The sequence below is a fragment of the Megascapheus bottae genome, chromosome 11 (genome assembly GCF_031878675.1).
Source record: "Megascapheus bottae isolate mThoBot1 chromosome 11, mThoBot2.hap1, whole genome shotgun sequence".
NCBI lineage: Eukaryota > Metazoa > Chordata > Mammalia > Rodentia > Geomyidae > Megascapheus > Megascapheus bottae.
This window is the reverse complement of record NC_143519.1, coordinates 42,722,744-42,743,313: the sequence shown is the minus strand read 5'-3', so window position 1 is coordinate 42,743,313 and position 20,570 is coordinate 42,722,744. Positions and strand designations below refer to the sequence as shown.

General features: G+C 39.9%; 1 protein-coding gene across 2 annotated transcripts in view; it reads right to left on the bottom strand.

Moving 5' to 3' along the window:
• The window catches only part of Lrch1 (leucine rich repeats and calponin homology domain containing 1), a 160,739-nt gene that overhangs the window by 13,534 nt on the left and 126,635 nt on the right, over positions 1-20,570 (bottom strand). Inside the window, exons 14-19 of one of the 2 annotated variants that reach the window (XM_090342130.1) lie at positions 18,715-18,768; positions 17,877-17,949; positions 14,794-14,898; positions 8,314-8,423; positions 4,605-4,742; positions 1,608-1,685 (exon numbers count right to left, since the gene is read on the bottom strand). In XM_090342130.1, coding sequence (XP_090198256.1) covers positions 1,608-1,685; positions 4,605-4,742; positions 8,314-8,423; positions 14,794-14,898; positions 17,877-17,949; positions 18,715-18,768 — 558 coding nt within the window. The remainder of the gene's footprint in view (positions 1-1,607; positions 1,686-4,604; positions 4,743-8,313; positions 8,424-14,793; positions 14,899-17,876; positions 17,950-18,714; positions 18,769-20,570) is intronic. The other variant, XM_090342131.1, reaches the window with a different exon arrangement.

The following is a 20,570-nucleotide window of genomic DNA, read 5'->3' as shown; positions in this document are numbered from 1 at the left end:
TGTAGGTAAAAACCAGTGATCACGGAGCTGAAATAATAGCAGGGTCATAGGTCATAACTAACCAGTGCTTTTCAGCACAGACCAAATAATCTACCATCTGAAACCTGCCAAGAAGTTCTCATTCACACATGGGATTCTTACCCGACCAACAGAATCAAATTATTAGGGAAAACATATATTTTAATAAGTATTTGATGTCAAGAACATATATATATAATAAAATGTACATATACAATACAAACACACAGGTCACAAAGATATTTAGCCTGATAAAATTTTTGCAAAATTTATAATTTCCTTTTATTAATACTGATTTAATAAAGCACCACTTTCCCTAAAATCTGGCCACTATTCTAAACCCCCAGACTTCTTTGCTACAAACTGAGAGAGGAAAGTGAAGAAAGAAATATGAAAAAAGGAAGAAAGGGACATACAGGAACAAAAAGGAAAAAAGACCTCGATCCGTTTAATAACTCTTACAGCCGAACAGACTTATACTGAAATATAATTTCAAATGACAAAGAGTATTTTACTATAGAGTTGTAAAAGTAGCTTTATCTGGGTGTGTGTCAAGGAAAGGGATGTCAAGGAAAGGAAGACAGATGAATGAAAAGAGAGGAGCCAATACAGTAATAACATTCAATGCATATCCTATGAAATGAAGGAAATTGACAAGGGGTTGGGTTGGGTTGGGACGGATGGGGAGAACGATGGGAAGGATGGCATTGACCAATATGCGTTGTGCTTATGAAACTGATTTGTTTTGTGCAAGTACTTGAAGATAATTTTAAAAAGGAAAGACAGAAATCATAAAAATAGAATTTGTATTTATTTCTATTCTCCATAAATGATAAACTTTTTCAATGTAAATGGCTACTACCCCCAAATTCAGAGAGGAATGGCCCATGTTATCCTACGAAACCATTGCAGGTTCCTAACACGAAGTCTTTCAAAAGCCTGAGAATCAAACATCTGGCATAAGAAGAAATAACTAACTGAATGGTAAGGCTGGCCATGAAGAATTGCCAAATGAGACTACAGTAGATTAGAAGGAGAATCTGTAAACACAAATAGTTAATTATTTATAAAGCAGTACATAAGAATTATTCCTGGTATTAATAACAGTAAGCACAATATTTTTGACACTGGTTAAGTTTGATTCATATACTCAAAATGCAACTACTGGGAATTAAAATCAACAATTAGTAGGCAACCATGGGCCTCTGCTGGGAAGCAAGCAGCTCCTACCTCTCTCCAATCCTCCCAGAGCTTCCTCATCCCAGGCTCACTGCAAACTGGGCAGTTTCTGCTCTTGAGAGAATCTACTGATTCTATCCAATTTCCCACTGGTTTCAAAACCTTAAGGAAATTACTTTCCCTAAAGAGAGAAAGCCTCAGGATTGAACCTGCAGTAAGACCACTTCAATTTCACTGCACTAGAGCAACTTAAATTAAAACTTTGTATAACATATCCAAAAGGATTCCTTGAAAAAGGAAGACTACAGGAGAGACACAAAGCTTTACCTATATGTAACAGTTCCAACACATACAGAGTATAGGGTTATTTTAAATTAAAATGTGGTTAACTGAATTAAGTTTGATGTTACCTCTGGTACGCCTAGTTTTCGGCATGCTTCCAAGAAATTTTCCACATTTCTTCTGCATTTGGCCATGCTAAGTTTGGGCTACAAATACAAACATAGAGAAAGAACATATTAAAATAAGTATTGAAAGATTTTGTTAAAACCCTTCATATTGTTGTTTATATTCTTCCAGATATAGTGTGTGTGTGTGTTTGGGTGCATATAAGTTATATATATATGTGTGCATGTATGCCTATATGTGCACACACATATACATATGTATGCACATATGAATATATGCATAATATATGCAACTTTTTCTACACACTAATATGTATCTATACATATTGCACAGACATATACATATTTTATGAGATCATGCTATTGTATAACCAATAAACACCAAAAAACACACCATAGACATCATCTCTCCAAAACAAATACATTAAATCCACCAGATTAATTAACATAGAAATCATGCAAATATCACAGATTTAAACAGAAAGATGCAGCAAAATAAATAGCAATAAATATAGGACTTAAGCCAAAGCTTCTTTCAGATGATCTTGAAGGTGAGAAATATTTAATAGGTATACCTGGTTCATAAGCTCATTTGGGCATGGTAAATTTCAGACTTTCTTGGTGAATTCTGATATTGCTCTATTGATTTCCTTAGGAAAACATAATAATCTTGTGCAGAAGTCATGTTTTTAATATCTTTCTTCTTAACCTCCCTTTCTCCCCCTCCTTCTTTCCCTCTGTCTTTTCCTCTATCTCCCTCCCTCTTCCATTTTTTTCTTTTATTTTGTTGTTTTTCTTTTTATGTGCCAGTGCTAGGACTTGAACTCAAGGCCTTGCACTCTTTGGCTTTTTGTTTATTCATTTATGGGTGATGCTCTACCACTGAAACCACACGTTTAGTTCCAGAAGCTATATTTTATACAGTCCATTCTCACTCTGGTTATAAGTGATGGAAGGAAATTAAGGATACAAACTAATCATCATTAAAGTATAAATCAGTATAGTATTTATCTTAAGAAGAAGAAAAAGCCTGTGTCCATGCCCTATGGTACAAGGAGAGTGGGAGGTGATAATATTCTCCAGCAGACACTGTGTCCTTTAATATGGGTCACATAAAGATATACTAAGCAGCTGCTTAGGGGACTTTGCCTACTTCAGACTTTGCCTACTTTCTGGCTTCAGGAAAGCTCACGCAGACAGGAAGAGCAGACCTGAGGATAACAGAAAGAGTTCTAGATCAGGCAAGGCATGAAGAAGCATTTCTTCCCATGGAATCCCTACAACTGTCTCTGATCCTTTGGACCAATTATGTTTCTCTATTTACTTCCTATGGTGTCTTCAATGTTATTCCACATCATTCAAATAACGTAAGTCACCCCAGAAGTCATTTGAGAATGCATTCCAAGCTACGCAGAGATGATTCCTCATATGCAGAAAAAGGCAAGTCTCTTCTAAGTTTCTTATCTAGCCTCAAGTAGAAAAAGTACTTGTAACAAAGACAGTGGTTGATGTTTTGCCCCAAAGAATCTAAAACCACACTAATTATACTGAACAAGAGACCAATGTTTTGCATCTCAAATTCTCAGACTGCCAACACTCATTTTTCCTAAGGTATGGTCTCCTGGCACATGCATAATGGCCTAGATTTTGTCTATCACCATCTCCCTTGTGCTTGGGATGAAAAAGATGGCCAATATTAGTTCCATGAATGAAGAACTAGAATTCTCAGTGGTGTCAGCAATCCTGGTAGGAAAGGTGGCTGGTGGTGGAGAGCCAAGTGTATTTATTGTTTATGTACGACATGACACTTGGTGCAAAAGACATGACTACGGGACCCAAAAGACAAACCTCACGGCCACTTAGCTCTAGTGGCATGGGCATGCCAATAGTCAGAAAGCCATGGCATGATCCAGGATGGCTCCTTATGGCTGTGGGTTTGTGACGAGGAAAGGGTCACACAAATCACACAAGGGGAGAGTATGGATAATGTCCTGTGAACAGTGAAGCAGAGGGGTCCTGGGAACCAGCAGTGTAAAAGGGCTATGGAATGAGATGTGCAGAGCAGGTGCAGGGAGCCTGGGGGAAAGCAAATCCATACTGCATGCAGGGCTGGGCAGCTGACAGTGGCGAGAGGTTGACTGGTCTAAGTGATCATTTACTTAGAAACCAACATGCCTGATGCCCAGTGGCTTATGACTGTAATCCTAGCTACTCAGGAGGCTAAGATCTGAGGTGGCCATTCAAAGCCAGCCCAGGCAAGAAAGTCTGTGGGACTTTTAATCAATAATTAACCACATACACACCCACCCACACCCATACTCCCCCCCCCACACACACACGCACGCGCGCATGCGCACACACACATGCACTCACACACACACAATGTTAAGTATCCCCTGTGCAGGTGTTGTTTCCCCTGCAGAGGAGGTGAGAACTTGGGGACACTGATGTAGATGCCCCCCCTTCCTCACTCTTTCTAGTTGTCCCCAAACACAGTGTGAGGGGGCAGTTGTTCAACTCATGACCGGACTAACCAACCTCTTGACTTAGCAGATTGTTCGTGACATTTTCCAGAGGGTCCATCTTTACAAGGCTATCTTAAAATACTCAAAGATGACTTTTCAAAGAAAGACAGACATTCCAGGCAGGTGTAGCAGTTGTGTGTCTATGATCTCAACACTTGGGAGGCTGAAGCAAAGGACCATATATTCAATGACACATGATCTTTGAGGCCAGCCCGGAATACATAGTGAGGTCTTGTCAAGAAGGGAAGGAGAGAGAAGAGAAGGAGAGAAGGGCAAGAAGAGGAGTGAGAAGGGGGAAAAGACCATTTGCCTATGCATTTGCAAACACTCCCCCTTTCTAGTGAAGAAGCTGCTTTCCTAGGCACCTTCCTTTTATATTTTATTTTATTTTTTTCTAGTCTTGCAGATTTTTGTAGCCCAATAGAAAGGAATGGAGCCAAGTCACAGGGCATCTCCTCTGTGTGCCTTTACTTACCACCGCTGGTGAGGGGACGTGGATGCTGGCCACAGAGCGTGGGCGGAGGTGATTGACCAGGTGGCAGAGCACCACGCCGTCCATGAGTGCTGCCCCCAGGTCTTCGTGCAAAGAGACCTTCAGCCTCATCTCGATGCTCTGGGGGAAAGAGAAGAAAGCCAGTGGCTACCAAGAATGAAGGAATCTGGTGATAACAGCTAGAAGCACCTATAAACTCATTATAGGGAGGCGGAGAGTAAAGCACAGCTAGAAAACACCCATGTGACTTAACTCTTTTGCACAATAAAAATTCCCTCTGGGGCCTGGAGTTTGGCCTAGTGGTAGAGTGCTTGCCTAGCATGCATGAAGACCTGGGTTCAATTCCTCAGTACCACATACACAGAAAAAAAAAAAAAAAAGCCAAAAGTGGTGCTATGGCTCAAGTGGTAGAGTTTTAACCTTGAGAAAGCCCAAGGACAGTGCTCAGGTCCTGAATTCAAAGCCCAGACTGGCAAAAAAAAAATTCCCTCTGTCTGGAGACCCATTCAGTGGTGGTATATTTTTTAAGGTGCTGAGCTGGTACTGGGGCTTGAACTCAGGGCCTAGGTTGAGTCTCTTAGCTTTTTTGCTCAAGGCTGGTAGTCTACCACTTGGACTATAGCTCCACTTCTAGCTTTTTTTTTTTGATGGCTAATTGGAGATAAAGACTCTCACAGGCTTTCCTGTCTGGGCTGGCTTTGAACAGCAAACTTCAGGTTTCAACCTCCTGAGTTGCTAGCATTAAGAGGGGTGAGTCACCAGCGCTTGGCTTTCAGGCTGGTTTTGGCAGCCACATCTTCCTGCTCATCTTGAGAAAATTCTTCTGCCCTGATCTCATTTTCTTTTCCTTCTGGAACTCCCCTGGCATGAATTTAGGTTCCTTATAAGCCTATGGATTCCCCAGTTCTCTCTCTTTCTCTTTCTTAACTCAGAGCCTTCTGGTTGCTAGGCAGGAGCTCTACCACTTGAGCTATGCCTTCAGTTCTTTCTGTCTGGGTCATTTTCAAAGTAAGGTCTCACTTTATGTTTAAGCTGTGATCCTCCAAGCTGTGCTTCTTTCTGTCACTGGGGATGGAAGGCATGCACTACTGAATTAGACATGAAATAGTTATATAAATCTGTCTGAAATACATCTTAATTTTTTAAGATACTTGTTCAGTCCCTAACTGTATATCACTAAATTGAAATTATATTAAGTGATGAACAGGACTCTGAGTATGATAGTATTACAACATGCCACTCACAGTCCTTCAACTCTGTGCCTCAGATGAGAAAACCCAATCACAGAGCTGGCCTCCATGCCTCTTATCTGCAGGGGTGGAGCCAGCCATCCTTCTCTTCACCCTTCAGAGGGCCAGCATGCGTGTTCCTATGCCATGTCTAAGGGTTCTGCTTCATACAGCAGAGGTACAGGAAGGCACATGGCCCCCCAACCTTCCAGTGAGCAGAAGGAGAGAACTCAGTTCTAAACCACGGAGGTGACTGCTCTGTCCTACGAGTGCCTTCTGAGTCTGAGCCTATAAAGTGATGGCTGGATCTGGCTGTTTGCAATAAATGAAAACTTCAAAATCAAGCATATGACAGAGTCATATAAACCTTTTTCAGAACTGTCCTGGGTGTGGGCAAGTAAATTTTTTTGGCCAGGCCTGGGCACTGTCCTTGCTCGAGGCTAGCACGCTACGAACCACAGCACCATTTCCAGCTTTTTCTGTTTATTTGGTAGTGAGGAATCAAACCCAGGGCTTTGTGCATGCTAGGCAAGCACTCTATACTAGGCCACGCTTCCAGTCCTGGCATGTAATTTTTTAAAGCACTATTTTAATCTCTAATTTTATGTCACTGAATTAAAACACAAATCACTGATATGAGGAAAGTGTATCACACAGCTGTGAGAGGAATATCTTGAGCTCTGCTCTTGTTTTCCAGGTATTCTGGCAAATTCTGAGTCTGTGGCACTTCCCAGTCTTCTCCCTTTCTCTTTGTGATTGTTCAATTAACTACCGTGAAATAAAAATGCTGCTAAGAGCTGGGCACTAGTGACTTACGTGTGTAATCCTAACTACTCAACAGGCTGACATATGAGGATCAAGGATCGTGGTTCAAAGCCAGCCCAGGCAGGAAAGCCCACGAGACTTTTATCTCCAATTAATCACCAAAGAGCTCAGAATGGAGCTGTGAGTCAAGTGGCAGAGCAGTGGCCTTGAGCAACAAACCCTCAAGGACAGTGGCCAAACCTTGAGTTCAAGCCTCAGGACTGACTAGGAATTTGTGTTTTTTAAAACTTCCTTCCCATTTTACCATACATAAAGTATGACCTACACTAACATAGATGTTGACTTGCTTTAAATACTATTTCCAATACTCAATGCTCCTTTGTAGAATACACTGCAATCTGGAATTGCATCTGTTATCTGATCCCTGTTTACTTACTGTAGACAGGCTTCTTATCACCTAGCACCTTCTGTTCCTATATCCAACACCTTCAGTCTGCTTAATAGTAATGCTCAGTTAACACTCAGTGAAAGAGAAGGTTGAGGAGAGAATCTGGATCCTTCCAAAAGCTCTGGTGTTACCTCCTTGCTTCATGGAGCTTCTTGGTGAATGATAACTCACAAAGCAATTTCTTTTCCTTATTTTTTGACAGTCATGGGACTTGAACTCAGAGACTAGGCATTGGCCATAAGCTCTTTTGCTCAAGGCTAGCATTCTACCACTTTGAGCCATACCTCTACTTCCAGTTTTCTGGTGGTTAACTGGAGATAAGAGTCTCATGTCATGGGCTTTCTCACCTGGGCTGGATTTGTTGTTGTTTTTTTTAACTGTATTTTTTTGTCTTTTCTTTTTTGGCACTGGGATCGAACCCAGGACGTTGCACTTGCTAGGCAAGTGCTTTGCCACTGAGCTACATCCCAGCCCCTGGGCTACATTTAAACTGTGATCTTTAGATCTCAACCTCCTGAATAGCAAGGATTGCAAGCGTGAGTGATCACTGCCCAGCTACACAAAGCCATTTCTAATGTGCATCCTTGTCACAATTGTAGCTACTCAGAAGCCTGAGATCTGAGGATTACACATCAAAACCAGACCAGGGGGCCAAGAGCATGGCCTTGTGAAAGAGTGCTTGCCTAGCATGCACAAAGGGTGGGTTCAATTCCCTGGTACCGCATACACAGAAAAAGCTGGAAGTGGTGCTGTGGCTCAACTGGTAGAGTGCTAGCCTTGAGAAAGCCCAAGGATAGTGCCCAGGCCCAGAGTTCAAGCCCCAAGTCTGGGAGGCAGGAGGGGAGAACCAGACCAGGTAAGAAAGTCTATGAGACCTTTTTTCTTCAATGAAGTACCAAAAAGCTTTAAATGCAGCTGTAGCTCAAGTGGTACAGTATTAGCCTTGAGCAAAAAAGTTCAGGACAGCACTCAGGCCCTAAGTTCAAAGCCTCAGTATAACACACAAAAAAACAGTAATGCTCAACTGTATTAAGTATTTCTACTTCTCCAATTTCATATATTCTTTACAAACCCCATAAAAGGAAGTTCTTCGTGTTTTCAGTACACGAAGAACTGAAAGTCCAAGTGTCTTGCCCAGGACCAATGAGTCAGCAAGTGACTAGCTAGAGTTGCAACCAGGATTGGTAAAAAATACGGAATGCTGTAAGTTCTATGATTGATGGTTTGGTGGCTAGAATTTCCTGAATACCTCTCGAAGTTGTTCCATCAGCTCTTTCTCTTCTCTCATTTGCTCCATTTTCCTCCGAATTGTAAACTGTGGGTCGATAGATTCCAAGTTTCTCTGAGGCCTTAGAAATACTATAACAGAAAGAAGAAAGGTTTTATGGGCTGGTACACGGGACTATTTATGTTCACGTCAAACTTAATAGTTTCCTGATTCATCTCCAACAATTTATCACACACAGAAACAAAGAAATTCTGAGTTCACAGGACAAGCCTGATTCAAGTACTCTAGGGAAAACGATATTTTATGTTACTTTAGGTTGTGTGAATAAGGAAATCATGAATTTTGGTGAGAGAGTAGAATGAATCCATGGAAATGTCTGAGTCACTGTAGAGACTACTCATAAACTGACAAGGTTAATTAGAACCCCTTTATCCACTTACTTAAATAGAATAAAAATCAAAACTAAGTAAGTAAATAATAAATAGCATGTTTTGGTAAATGATTTTTGTTGGCATAACATTTTTATAAGCCTCAGCTAAAACACGAGATTACATATCAAAGTAGAGTGGAATAATTCTGCCTCCTGCCATATCATCTCTGAGAATAGTAATGGATAAGGTTCTTCTTTTGGATGGAATTTAGGAAACAGGTCCTCTCTTAGGCTGGGGTGAAAGCACTAATATGCAGAAGGCCTGGGTATGATCCTGTCCCCCCATAAAATACTCTCAAACAATCAAAATCCTTTCACTGGTATAAGATAACCTTTGATAGGTTAACACAAATGTTTTATCTGGAAGAGTGATTTTAATTCATAGTTTTATGCTGTGAAGCCTAGCACAGATTTTTAACTTGATGTTTCTTTTTTCTTCCTAAAGATTTTTATCCTAGACTCAACTTTCCATGAGCACAGGAGGAATCTAAGAGCTGTGCTGTATTTAGTTTCCCATCCTATGAACTTTCAGAGGTTAAGGGAGTTATTCAGGAAATTTAAGGCACAGAATTCTAGTGTGAGAAATCTAAATCCACACAGAAGAAGCACTATAATTGAATACTTTCAATTCTATAATCTCAACAATATCAAAGCTGAAGAGTCTTCAATTTGTATACATCCTGACAAACACTGCCTAGAGGCCGTTTACAGGATTCCAATGCATATGACTTACAAATATATGATAATTGTAGTAAGAGCCTTGAATCCATGCCATCCATTAAATATCCTGTGCTGGCCTACCTACATTATTTTAATAACAATTTGTCCTCTTCAGTTTTCTTTCTAATTGAGTCTGATATCCAAATTCTAACATGGGCCAAGCCATCTGCCTTCTGAACTTTAGAGCCATTGAGTCTATATATAGGCTGTGGCCTGGGCCTCTGTTAAAAAAATATGCATGGAAGTTACAGGCAAAGAAGGCCAATGGCATGTCACAGAAGATATCTCATCAAAGCCCACAAAAACCAAAGCCCAGAGGAAGTGATATCAACTGTTTATGAAAATAAAGCCAACAGAGGGACAGAGTTATCTGGGAGGGAAAGATGGAAAGTTCACAGAGCAAAGAGAAGTCTCATAAATTAGAAAGTATAGAAGAAACTCAAAGGATATAAAAATAAAAACCAACAAAAATATACACATCAAAGGATATATATTGGAAAAGGAATGTATTAAAATGTAAAATCTAGAACTATTCCGCACATCGAAGAGAAATCAACCAAGTTTACCAAAAAAGTCAAGGAATGTGGAATGAGCTATGTAATGCACATATGTGCCATCAGGGGGCGCCTTGACACTATTTCAAAAAGCAGTATTTTTTTTGGAGGTTTTTTTTGTTTGTTTGCCTCCCTACCCCCCCCTCCCCAGGAAATCTTATCTAATATGGCATGTTTCATATTTTCAATATGCTTTTATTGGCAACTTCTTCTCTGAATATGAAGCTATCAGGAAGTCAGATGAACTTTGGTTTAACAGCACACAATTCAAGCATGGAGGCCTTATTGGAGACCTTATTGGAGCCAATGCAATATGTCTGAGTTGCAATTTTCTGACATCCCTTTTCATTTTAAATCTCTGTGCATCTTAAAAGTACACCACGAGCAAAGGATATGTGCTTCATGAATGGTGAGCAATCAAGAAGTGTTGAATACTTGGACTATAGTTTTAAAAATAAACACTTCAAACACACATACAATTAGAAATCATGATTAGACTTACTGGATTTCTAAGATGCACTATTCGTTTTTATAGATTACCTTGAGACTTTTTAAACAAATTCTGTAGGCTCATAGTACATTTGCCAGCTTATTTGTGTCTGAGTCAAGGGGTCAGGAAGATGATCTATGGAAGAATTATTCTGGTTTATTATTACTATTATTATTATTCTGGTTTTGTTCACTAATATGTTGCTCAATTTTAAACACCAAATTTGGGAGAATGAAAGTTTACCTTGCATCTACTGAGACAGTATTTAAAAGCATTCTCATTGTTAGCATAGACTTTTCAAATCAGATTTCATGCTAACTATTTAAATAGGAAAAATTAAAAGGAAAGAGAAATGTGGTGGTGGTGTGTGTTTGTGTGAGTGAGAGAGAGAAAGAGAGAGAGGGAGAGAGACAGACAGACAGAGAGAGGGAGAGGGAGGGAGAGGGAGGGAGAGAAGGAGGGAGGAGAGAGGGAGAGGGAGGGAGGGAAGGACGGGGAGAGAGAGAGAGAATGCAGAAAGAGGCAGGGGTAGATTAAAGATAAATCCTTTGAACTGTTTATTGTATGCAATTGTGAAAATATCGTTCCATTAGGCAGAGAAAATCTACTGCTCTGAAACTTGCTCAAGATGTGTTTTGACATTACATTATTATATGAAATGTACTCGTTGTATAAAAATCATCACTGTGCATTATTACTCCTATTACCTGAACTTAGCCCAGTGAGTGGGAATTCCTCCTCTGGGGCAGCATGACACTTAGAAATTTAGCTCTACCTTCCAAGTTAAGAACCTAAAGTAGTGTTTACATAACATGCATATTTACCTAGGGCTATCATTCAACCATGCTTATAATAGGTGTAGCATAAACAAGGTTCTGGGTCAACATTAACCCCACAAATTCAAGGGTTGTCAACACAGTGGCATATCATGAGTTTTAGGTACAGGCTCATTCATTCCATCCAGATATACTTAACTTAGACCAAATTAAAAGCGACTTTAAAAGTCAATATTTAAGACTCAATGCTACCTCTTGTAAGTTTGTATTTCTCTGAGTGTGGGCCTAGGCAATTCTGATATGAAGCCAGAGCTGTAAAATCTCTCATGTCCTCAGTTTCCTCATGCTAGCAAAGGGGCAGCAAGCTCTCGGTGTAAAATTTGTATAACAGAAACTTAAGAGAAGCATCTATGCCCACACGTATGTCTGCTCATTCCTTCTCAGGTGAAGACCAGTGTTAAATAGGTCTAAAGTAGCATCCACCAAAGTGAAAAGGCAAAAACGATCAAAAGACAGAAGGATCTTTAACTTCAAGGTGAAGGATGGGAAGGGAAACTGAGTAGTAGGAAGAGTAAGGAAAAGAGGAGGTGAGTTCTCAAGTTAAGATCAGAGGTAAAGCTGCAATAGCCAATGCCAGAGCCAGGTAGAACTATATAGATGAATTGACACAGTGGCCTCTGTTCCCCTTAGGAAGAAGAACTTTGGGAATTTGGGGGATCCAAACTTCTAAAATAATCATCTAGGCTGCTGGCCATTTTAAATAGTTTCTTTAAATAAAATATTCTAGAAGTGGAGTGCAGGTGGCATAAACCTACTATCCTGGCTGAGAACTAAGCTTAGTGATTCAAAGCAAGCTGGGAAGACTCTGAGACTCTGATCTCCAATGATGAGCAAAGAAGACAGAACTGTGGCTCAAGTAGAAGAGTGCCAGCCCTGAGCAAAAATACCAAGCCAAAGTGATGAAGCCCTCCTTGAGTTCAAGCCTTATTTTACTGGTTAAAAAAAAGAACATTGTACACTATGAAGAAAATGGCAGATTTCAAATAAAATTAATTTGAAATGAAACAAGAAATAATTTAAGTAAAACAATTTTGATCTAAATATGGCACATTTCAACGAATAAGTACAAGTTAAACTCTGTTAGGCTGAGCTTATAGGAAGAAGCCATTGCTTGTAATGGCCATGATATATAGTACAAGTTTGGGGGTAGAGCAGAAAATAAGAGGAACCTACACAGATATGATAGTCCACTTTGAAGTGCTTTCAAAGCCCACTGAATAGAATGTTCCATAACTGTAAAATAATGGGCTCTGTTGTTCAACACCAGCTTGTATGTGAGAAGACACACAGCATGGGCTCTCTCATTTACAGATTGCATTAGAAAATACATACAAGTCCCAAGGCAAAGTTTAGCACCACGAGAAAGAAGATATGCATGGACCATCAGGACTGGAAGCCTACGCTGATGGCTTTGTAAAGGAGGTTTCTACACAGAAAATTATCTCTTGCCCAGAGTATGGCAGACACATATTACAGAGAAGAAAACCAACAACCATCAAATACATGGCATGAGTGGGTGGAGTGGATGAATACTAAACACCATCCTTTCTTCTTATTGGTGTACCACATGATACATGGAAAAGCTCACATGGATCTTAGGGATTTTTCACTGATAGAGAAAGAACAACAAGTGCAAGGTTACTGTATGTACAGAAAGACTGCCACAGCAATCATTTGCTATAGGAACCACAGCATTTTTAACAGAAATGAGGCAGTGCTGCAGCTGAGTAGCTGGCTAAAAACATCTCCCATAAGCATGCAGCCAAATGTGAATTTTTCTGAAAGCAGACAGTAAAGATCAAGCCCCGAGTGTGGAGCCCGCCTGGCTAAGACAGAGACCAAGGCAGCAATCTCAGCTTTCTGGGTTTTAGTTGGTTCACCTGTAAGAACAGATTCTACAGCCACAGGAGATGTCTAATATGTTCCCAGCTACTTAAAAAAGAAAAAAAGAGGGCTGGGGGTTTGGCTTAGTGGTAGAGTGCTTGCCTGGCATGTGTGAAGATCCGGGTTTGATTCCTCGGTACCACATATATAGAAAAAAGCCAGAAGTGATGCTGTGGCTCAAGTGGTAGAGCTCTCGCCTTGAGAAAGTCCAAGGACACTGCTCAGCCTCTGAGCTCAAGCCCAGGAATAGCAAAAAAATGCAAGAAACAACCCCTCCCCAGATATTTTCAGGTATCACCATTAAGTAAGTATCAAATCACACATGAACCTTTTACACTAGGTGGTCTTTCCTTGAAATAGCCTGACACCATTAAAATGGCCATACTTTCTGAAAAGCAAGAATTCTTCTCTTCTTTGAATTTCCGTTCTTATTTTTAAGCAAAAGAACAGTGTCTTGGGGGTTTCCAGGTAAATCTTTAGATTTTTTTCTTTCAGGACTGTTACTTTTTAAGTGTGCTAATAACTTTAAGTTAGAAATGTTAGAATCTAACATTCTAAGAAATATGAATATTATTGCTTTTGATACAAGGAAGTTTAAAAGTATCTCAGCTGAATTTTAACCAGGAATCATGGCAGTATTTTAGACATCTACGTTCGTGTGTGTGTGTGTGTGTGTGTGTGTGTGTGTGTGTCTGTGTGAAGCACTTAAGAGTAAAAAAAGGAATTATCAGACAATGTATGTGTTGACTATGGTTCTATCTTATACCTTATTTGCTTCCAATAAAATGATATTCTATTTCATTAAATGTTGCAGCTACCATTGCATTTAAAATAAAATGATCTGCTCTGGCATTAGCCCAGGATAAACATTTAGATATATGTGGTATGGAAAGCTAAATAATTGCACTTGTTCTTTGTTGAAGCTCTTGGACTACTTAAGATAGCTAATGGCACCAAATTAGGATAGATATTAACGGTCCTTATTTGCTCTCAGATTTTCAGACTAAGCTGCTACTCTTAAATTAAATACAGATGACTTTACACTCAAAGAAGGTATACAAAGTCAAAACATGCAGATAGTTTAAAAAGCAAAAGGGCACTGATTCCATTTTCAGACATTTCTCAATGTTAACAAAATTATTACCAGTGCAAAGCTCTTGGATGAGCCAGAGCAGCTTTTAATTACCTTAAAACCTCATGTCGTAAGCAGAGATAATAAAAGAGCCAACTCTTAAATCATTTACTACAGGTTTCACAGCAAGCAAAGTTAATCCAAACTGTGCAAATCCCCGATTTTTACAGACAAGCAAACAAAAAAACCCCAAACACAAGCAGAACAGGCAGAGAAGAAAGTTATAAAAATCCTCCCCAAATTTAGAAATAGCCAAGATAACTAAAACTCTACTCTGACCAACTTCTCGAATAATCCACATGCGTTTTTGTTTTTGGACTTCATACAGCTCAGGTTTCCTGCGCACAAAGCATGCAGATGAATATACTCCAGGTCCAGCTAAGCCCAAAGGAAGGCCCAGTATATTCACGAGCTTATTAATGAGAACAAGGAGGAAGACGTACAAAGTCACCTACCATTGTCACTGTCTCCTTCAGATGGAACACTGTAGCTAGAGCTGTCCCATGTTTGTGCCTGCGTAAGTTTGTTGAAGGAGATAGGAGGGAGAATGAGGGCTGGGTCTGCAGGAGAGCGAGAGAGCCAGGCCACGGACAGGTGCACAGGGACCCGAGAAAACCAAAGGGGGCCGCAGCATTTCACAAATGGCATAAGGTTCGCATGGAAATGAAGTGGGTTTTGTTTACATGGGATTTAATTTCAAATGTACAATATAGGAGAATGACAGATGACGCATGGAATAAAAAGAATGATAAAAAAAACTATGTGTTAGTAATCATCAGGCAGATACTTTGCATGCAATTCATACTGCTAATCTTAACAGTTCTTCGAGCCTGAAGACACAGAGTTGGAAGAAAGTACCCATAGGTTGTGCAGATTAAAAAGCAAAGGCTTGATTGGTTCTGTTCTCAAATACTTCCTAAACCATGAACCCTCTTAAACACAATTAGCTGATGCACACTAAAGGTTGGTCACATTAGGACAAAGCTTAATAGGTGTAAAGATAGCAATTGTTTCCAAGTAAAAACTTTTATAGAGTATCATTTACTACGGATGGCTACCCTCTACTCTCTATAAGACAATACAGAATTTCTTTCTAAATATATCCAGTGTTTCAGGATAAATTAATCAGCGATGACTCTCCTGAACCATTCCTTAACTCAAGGACTCACAATCTAGTTTCCAACACTGACCAGTCAAAAGCAACAAAACATCTAGGCACCTGTGGTTCACAATTATACTCTTACTCAGGAGGCCCAGATCTAAGGATTAAGGTCAAAGCCTGCCTGGCAAACAACGCTGCAAGATATTTTAAAAATCACTAATTAGCTAGCAAAAAGCTGGGAAGTAGAGATATGATTCAAGTGGTAGAGCAAACACCATAGCAAAAAAGACAAGCAAAGGAAAGGGACCTTAGTTGAATCCCTAGTTCTGACACCAAACCAAAACAAAACAAAACAACAAAAAAGCCAGTAGAGTATATTTAACAATAAATCCAGTATATAGATGACAATTTCAAAAACTTAGGTACTGATTGTTTGTGAAACTATAACATTTTATTTTTGCACTAAATATCTCCACAGTAATTTCATATTTATTTAGGATACTTATATTTGGGAAATATCTATATCATTTTTAGGAAGTGCTGCTGTGGCTCAAAGCGGTAAAGTGTTAGCCTTGAGCAAAAGAATTCAGCGACAGTGCCCAGGCCCCCATGACTGACAAAATAATAATAATAATAATAATAATAATAATAATTTTTATCCATTCTTATCCAACCACAAGGCAGAGCAAGTAAGGTAAAATTAATTAATCTCTCCTACAAAGGGTATTTGGGTATATGCACTATCATGCTTCAGGAGAAAATCATATAAGACAAAGCTTCCTTTTCAAGAAAATAGCTCATTTATATAAAGAGTCTAAATTTTTATCCTAACTTGCTCCATTATGTCACTTGATATTCCTGAAGATATATCCACATTTTTTTTTATAGCAAGCAAACTCTAACAGGCTTCAGCTACTACAAACATTTCTACCTTGGCTCATGAAACACTGTAAACATTGTAAAATTATTTAAGTCCCTTAAATAATTTTACAATGAAACTGCAAAATACACATTCAAAAGTAACTGGAGACTCGTCTAGCTTTTGACTTATTAATTAATTATGAAACCCTTGATTCAAACACAGTCTGTACCTAACAGGAATCCTCTAGGCTCAGAGTCAAGTCTCCTGGATCTCGCAGGACAGAAAGCCTAAACCACACCTGAGACTGAGGGCCAGAAACAAACCAGATCAGGTAGATTTGTTCTACATGCACGAGGGCTGCCCACATAAAGCTAATGTCATGTACAATTTTATGCTCCTTAGTGATACACACACTTGGATGTGGAGGTGTAGCGCAGTAGTATGACCTTGTGTGGGGTCTTGGGTTCCATCCTCAGCACTGCCAAAAACAAAAGCAAGCTGGGTACCTACCAGTGGCTCAACCTGTAATCTTAGCTATTCAGGAGGCTGAGATCAGGAGGATCCCAGTTTGACGCTAAGCTGGCCAGAAATATCTGTGAGGCTCTATCGGCAATGGACCAGCAAAGTACTGGAACTGGAGTAATGGCTCAAGTGGTGGAATGGAATGTCAGCCATTCGTATGAAAGCTAAGTGAGACTTCAAGTCCCTTGAGTTCAAGCCCTGGTACTGGGACAAAAGGAGAAAGAAAAAAAAAAATTTTTTTTTTCAAATGGCTTTTTTTCTTACAAACTGCCAGGAACATTTCACAAAACCATGTCCTCTATTAATGAATTATCTCTGCCTGCTCCATGAGTACCTTTTCCCAAACTTGACACTGTGGATATCAAAATGCTGTTCTGAAAAACCTACCAACATCTGAGTTTGTTGCCAAACTTTATTAAGACTTCCTTACAACAAATATCAAACTAGTTTTTTTTTAAGGTCCTCAAATAAGACACAAAGCACTGGAAGTAGAAATAACTGGAGAACTTAGAAGAAACACATTTTTCTATTCAGAGTCCTTTTTAAAATCAAGATATACTGCTTATCATAACTTACTTTTGTGAGTAGGTCAAAAAGCTGAATACTTTTCCAAAAGTTCACTTTAAAAAAGTAACTGTTACCTATTCTTACACCTTATTACACAAGGAAACACACAGGTCCTGCCATGCTCACCAGCTATTGGAGATATCTCTCTTTGGGAGTCCCTTTTCCAGGCTGCTGTTTAACTTGGCAGAAAACCAGAAACCAAGGGAGTGAAGGGCAGTTAGCCTATCTTCTGTGAATAAAAGAGTTCAATATTGCTTCCCCACTTACATGCACCTAATCATTGCCCTACCTTCCTCTGGTCCAAAAGAAGGAAAGCTATTTATTCCTAATTACATGGCGCACAGTTAGTTCTTGCCAATCTCTGGCTTCCCCAAGCTGTAGAAGGAGCTGGTTCCAGGATCCCCACTCAAGATCAACAATGGTGGCATTTATCACATACAAACAGAAAAACCTGAAGAGTAGCTAGAAAAGATGACTCGCAGTACCTGAGCGAGGCTTCAGGCCAAATGGAGGCGTGCTGTTTGTGGTAGGAGAGACTGCAGGGAAGTTCTCTCTCATCTGTCAGATTAGAAGGAAAGAAAGTTAGGAATAAAATGGAACAACTGTGTAAGTCTCAGTATGGTCAGGGATTAGTATAAACCCATTCCAACTCGGTATTTGATGCTAAACAAAAAAAATCACTTTGGCACAATTAGTAGAACAAATTCAATTTTTAATCTGCACATTAGGAATACATTTTATAGCGGCATAACACTGGCAGTCCATTTCTCTTCCACCGTACCTGTGTACCTGCGTGGATGTGAACTTATATCCCAAAGAGGGGACCCTACTGAGGACTGTCATAACACCCAAGGGGAGCTCACAGGTAACACGAAAAAGTTTCTAGATCTACAGGCCAAACATTCGAGGACAATGAGAACTTTATAAATAATGTCCACGGGAGAGATTTTCATTGTTTTCTTTAATGATGTTCCTATCTTTGGTTTCATCATGCTCCTAACACTTGGGTTTTGTCAAAATATTTCATATAAAAAGTAATTAGTTATGAATAGGGCCAGATAACATTCTGACAGCTATGAGAGTGAACAACTACTAAACATCCTCAAGGGCTCTTTATTAATTCATTAACTCATGACTTCTGTACAAGATATTCCTACTGCCTGTGCCATCAATCAAGATTCATGGGACTTTTAAACTGATCTGTTGACTTATAACTCCTTTATACAACTACTTAAGGATAATTTAAGAAAATAACAATTTAAAAAGATATTCCAATTTAGTCTTCACAGAGTATCTGGTTTCCTTAATCTTCAGAAAACTTACGTCATTTGGTGAATACTGGCTTCCATTACTCTGCAACATTAGATCATGTGGCACCTTAAGGAAGAGAAAACAGATGGTATGTTCCATTAGCCTGTGAAAATGAAGGGGCAGCCCATCCCTGAACCAGAATCGCCCCATGAATATGGGCTGAATCCATCTGTGTTACTTTAAGTTATATTCACATTTTCTATGACTATGTAGCCATTGTGTAACAAAGAAAAATCTAAAGCATCATACAAACTAATATAAGGATTTGTCAGAATAAAGAATTGATTCCCAAGTATCCATGAACCTCACTAGCTAGGTAAGGCACCAAGATGCCTGTCAGCTCATCTTTAATTGTGGATATTTAGAAATGGCCCAAGGGTAGTCACTTCAAATTCACCAAGCACATGGGAGGGAGAAACTTCCAATAAATACACTTGTCTGAAACCCCATGACCTGGGCAAATATCATGTGTGATCAATTCAATATCAGGTTGCTGTGGCCATGATTGATTAAAAAATAATCTGAATAAACTAGGCAGTACTTGTAATTGGCCAGGGCTTCCAGCAGAGATGACTGGGCAGGTGGTAGAATTCAGGAGCAGCTCAAGAGGAAGCATACAGCTTTACTGTCACCATGCATAAAACAAAAAACTCCGGGAGTATGGAGATGAAATCCCAATTGTGGGAAAAATAGGAGCCACTGGGAGCATGAGCTAAAGATTCTGAAGTAACTATTAATTATGGGGTGTCTGAGTCTATGAGGGTGGCACATACACCAGACAGACCACAGGAATGGTGAGGAGCAGTAGCTGAAGGCTAGCTCTGGAAAACCAACACGAAAGGTATAGGGGGCATTCCAGCTTGTTTTCCCAGACCTGTCTTCTTTTTTTTTTTTTTTTTTGGTCAGTCATGGAGCTTGGACTCTGGGCCTGGGCACTGATCCTGAGCTCTTCAGCTCAAGGCTACCGCCCTACCTCTGGAGCCACAGGGCCACCTCCGGTTTTCTAGATAAAGAGTGCCAAGGTTTTTAGTTCCTGGGGCTGGTTTTGAACCATGATCCTCAGATCTTAGCCTCCTGAGTAGCCAGGATGACAGGCATGAGCCACCATGCCTGGCCAGACCTGTCTTCTTTACGGGGTGATCAAAAGCCTCATGAACCTACCCTAATAATAACTTTAGGGACTATTAAGAGAAATCTCTTCATACATGCCACCAAATATGTATACGTTTGAGAGGCCCACCCTGGTCACTGCTGAGAAGGTACTGTTTAAAACTATCCCCAACTTCATCACCACCACAAGGGAAAAGAACTTCGGGCTAGAGTAAGAAGTTATTCATGCCTCTTTTCCATTAAAGAACCCGTGAGAAATGCTCAAAAGTAGTGCCAGGCTCCTTCCTCTAACTGTTCTTATTACCCACCCCCTCCGGTACCACCCCTCCCCCAATCCATTTGATATGCTTTATTTGAATGAGCAGGAAACTCGCATTTCTTCCTCAATGGATAACATGTTATCCACACTCACTGTGCAGTCTTTGAAAGTATACTGAGGGGGTACTGATTGCAAGCCATTGTCTAATGTCAGCTCAGCCTTGGGCTCGGCTCCCACAATGTCAGAATTCTAAGCTGACCCCATTGCTTTGCACAACAGCATTCTTCTGATGAGGGATCCGTACTCAAGCCAGTCAAAACATCTACACTTACTCCTTGCCTTGAGCTTTCTATTCTTTTCAACTCGCATAGTACACAAAACAGACTCACAATGGCAGACCATCATACATGCTTCTCAATTTGTTTTGCAATTGGCATCATCTTTCTTCCACATCTTTTAAATCCTCTTAAAAAGGAAGATCCTCTAACATCCTTCACAT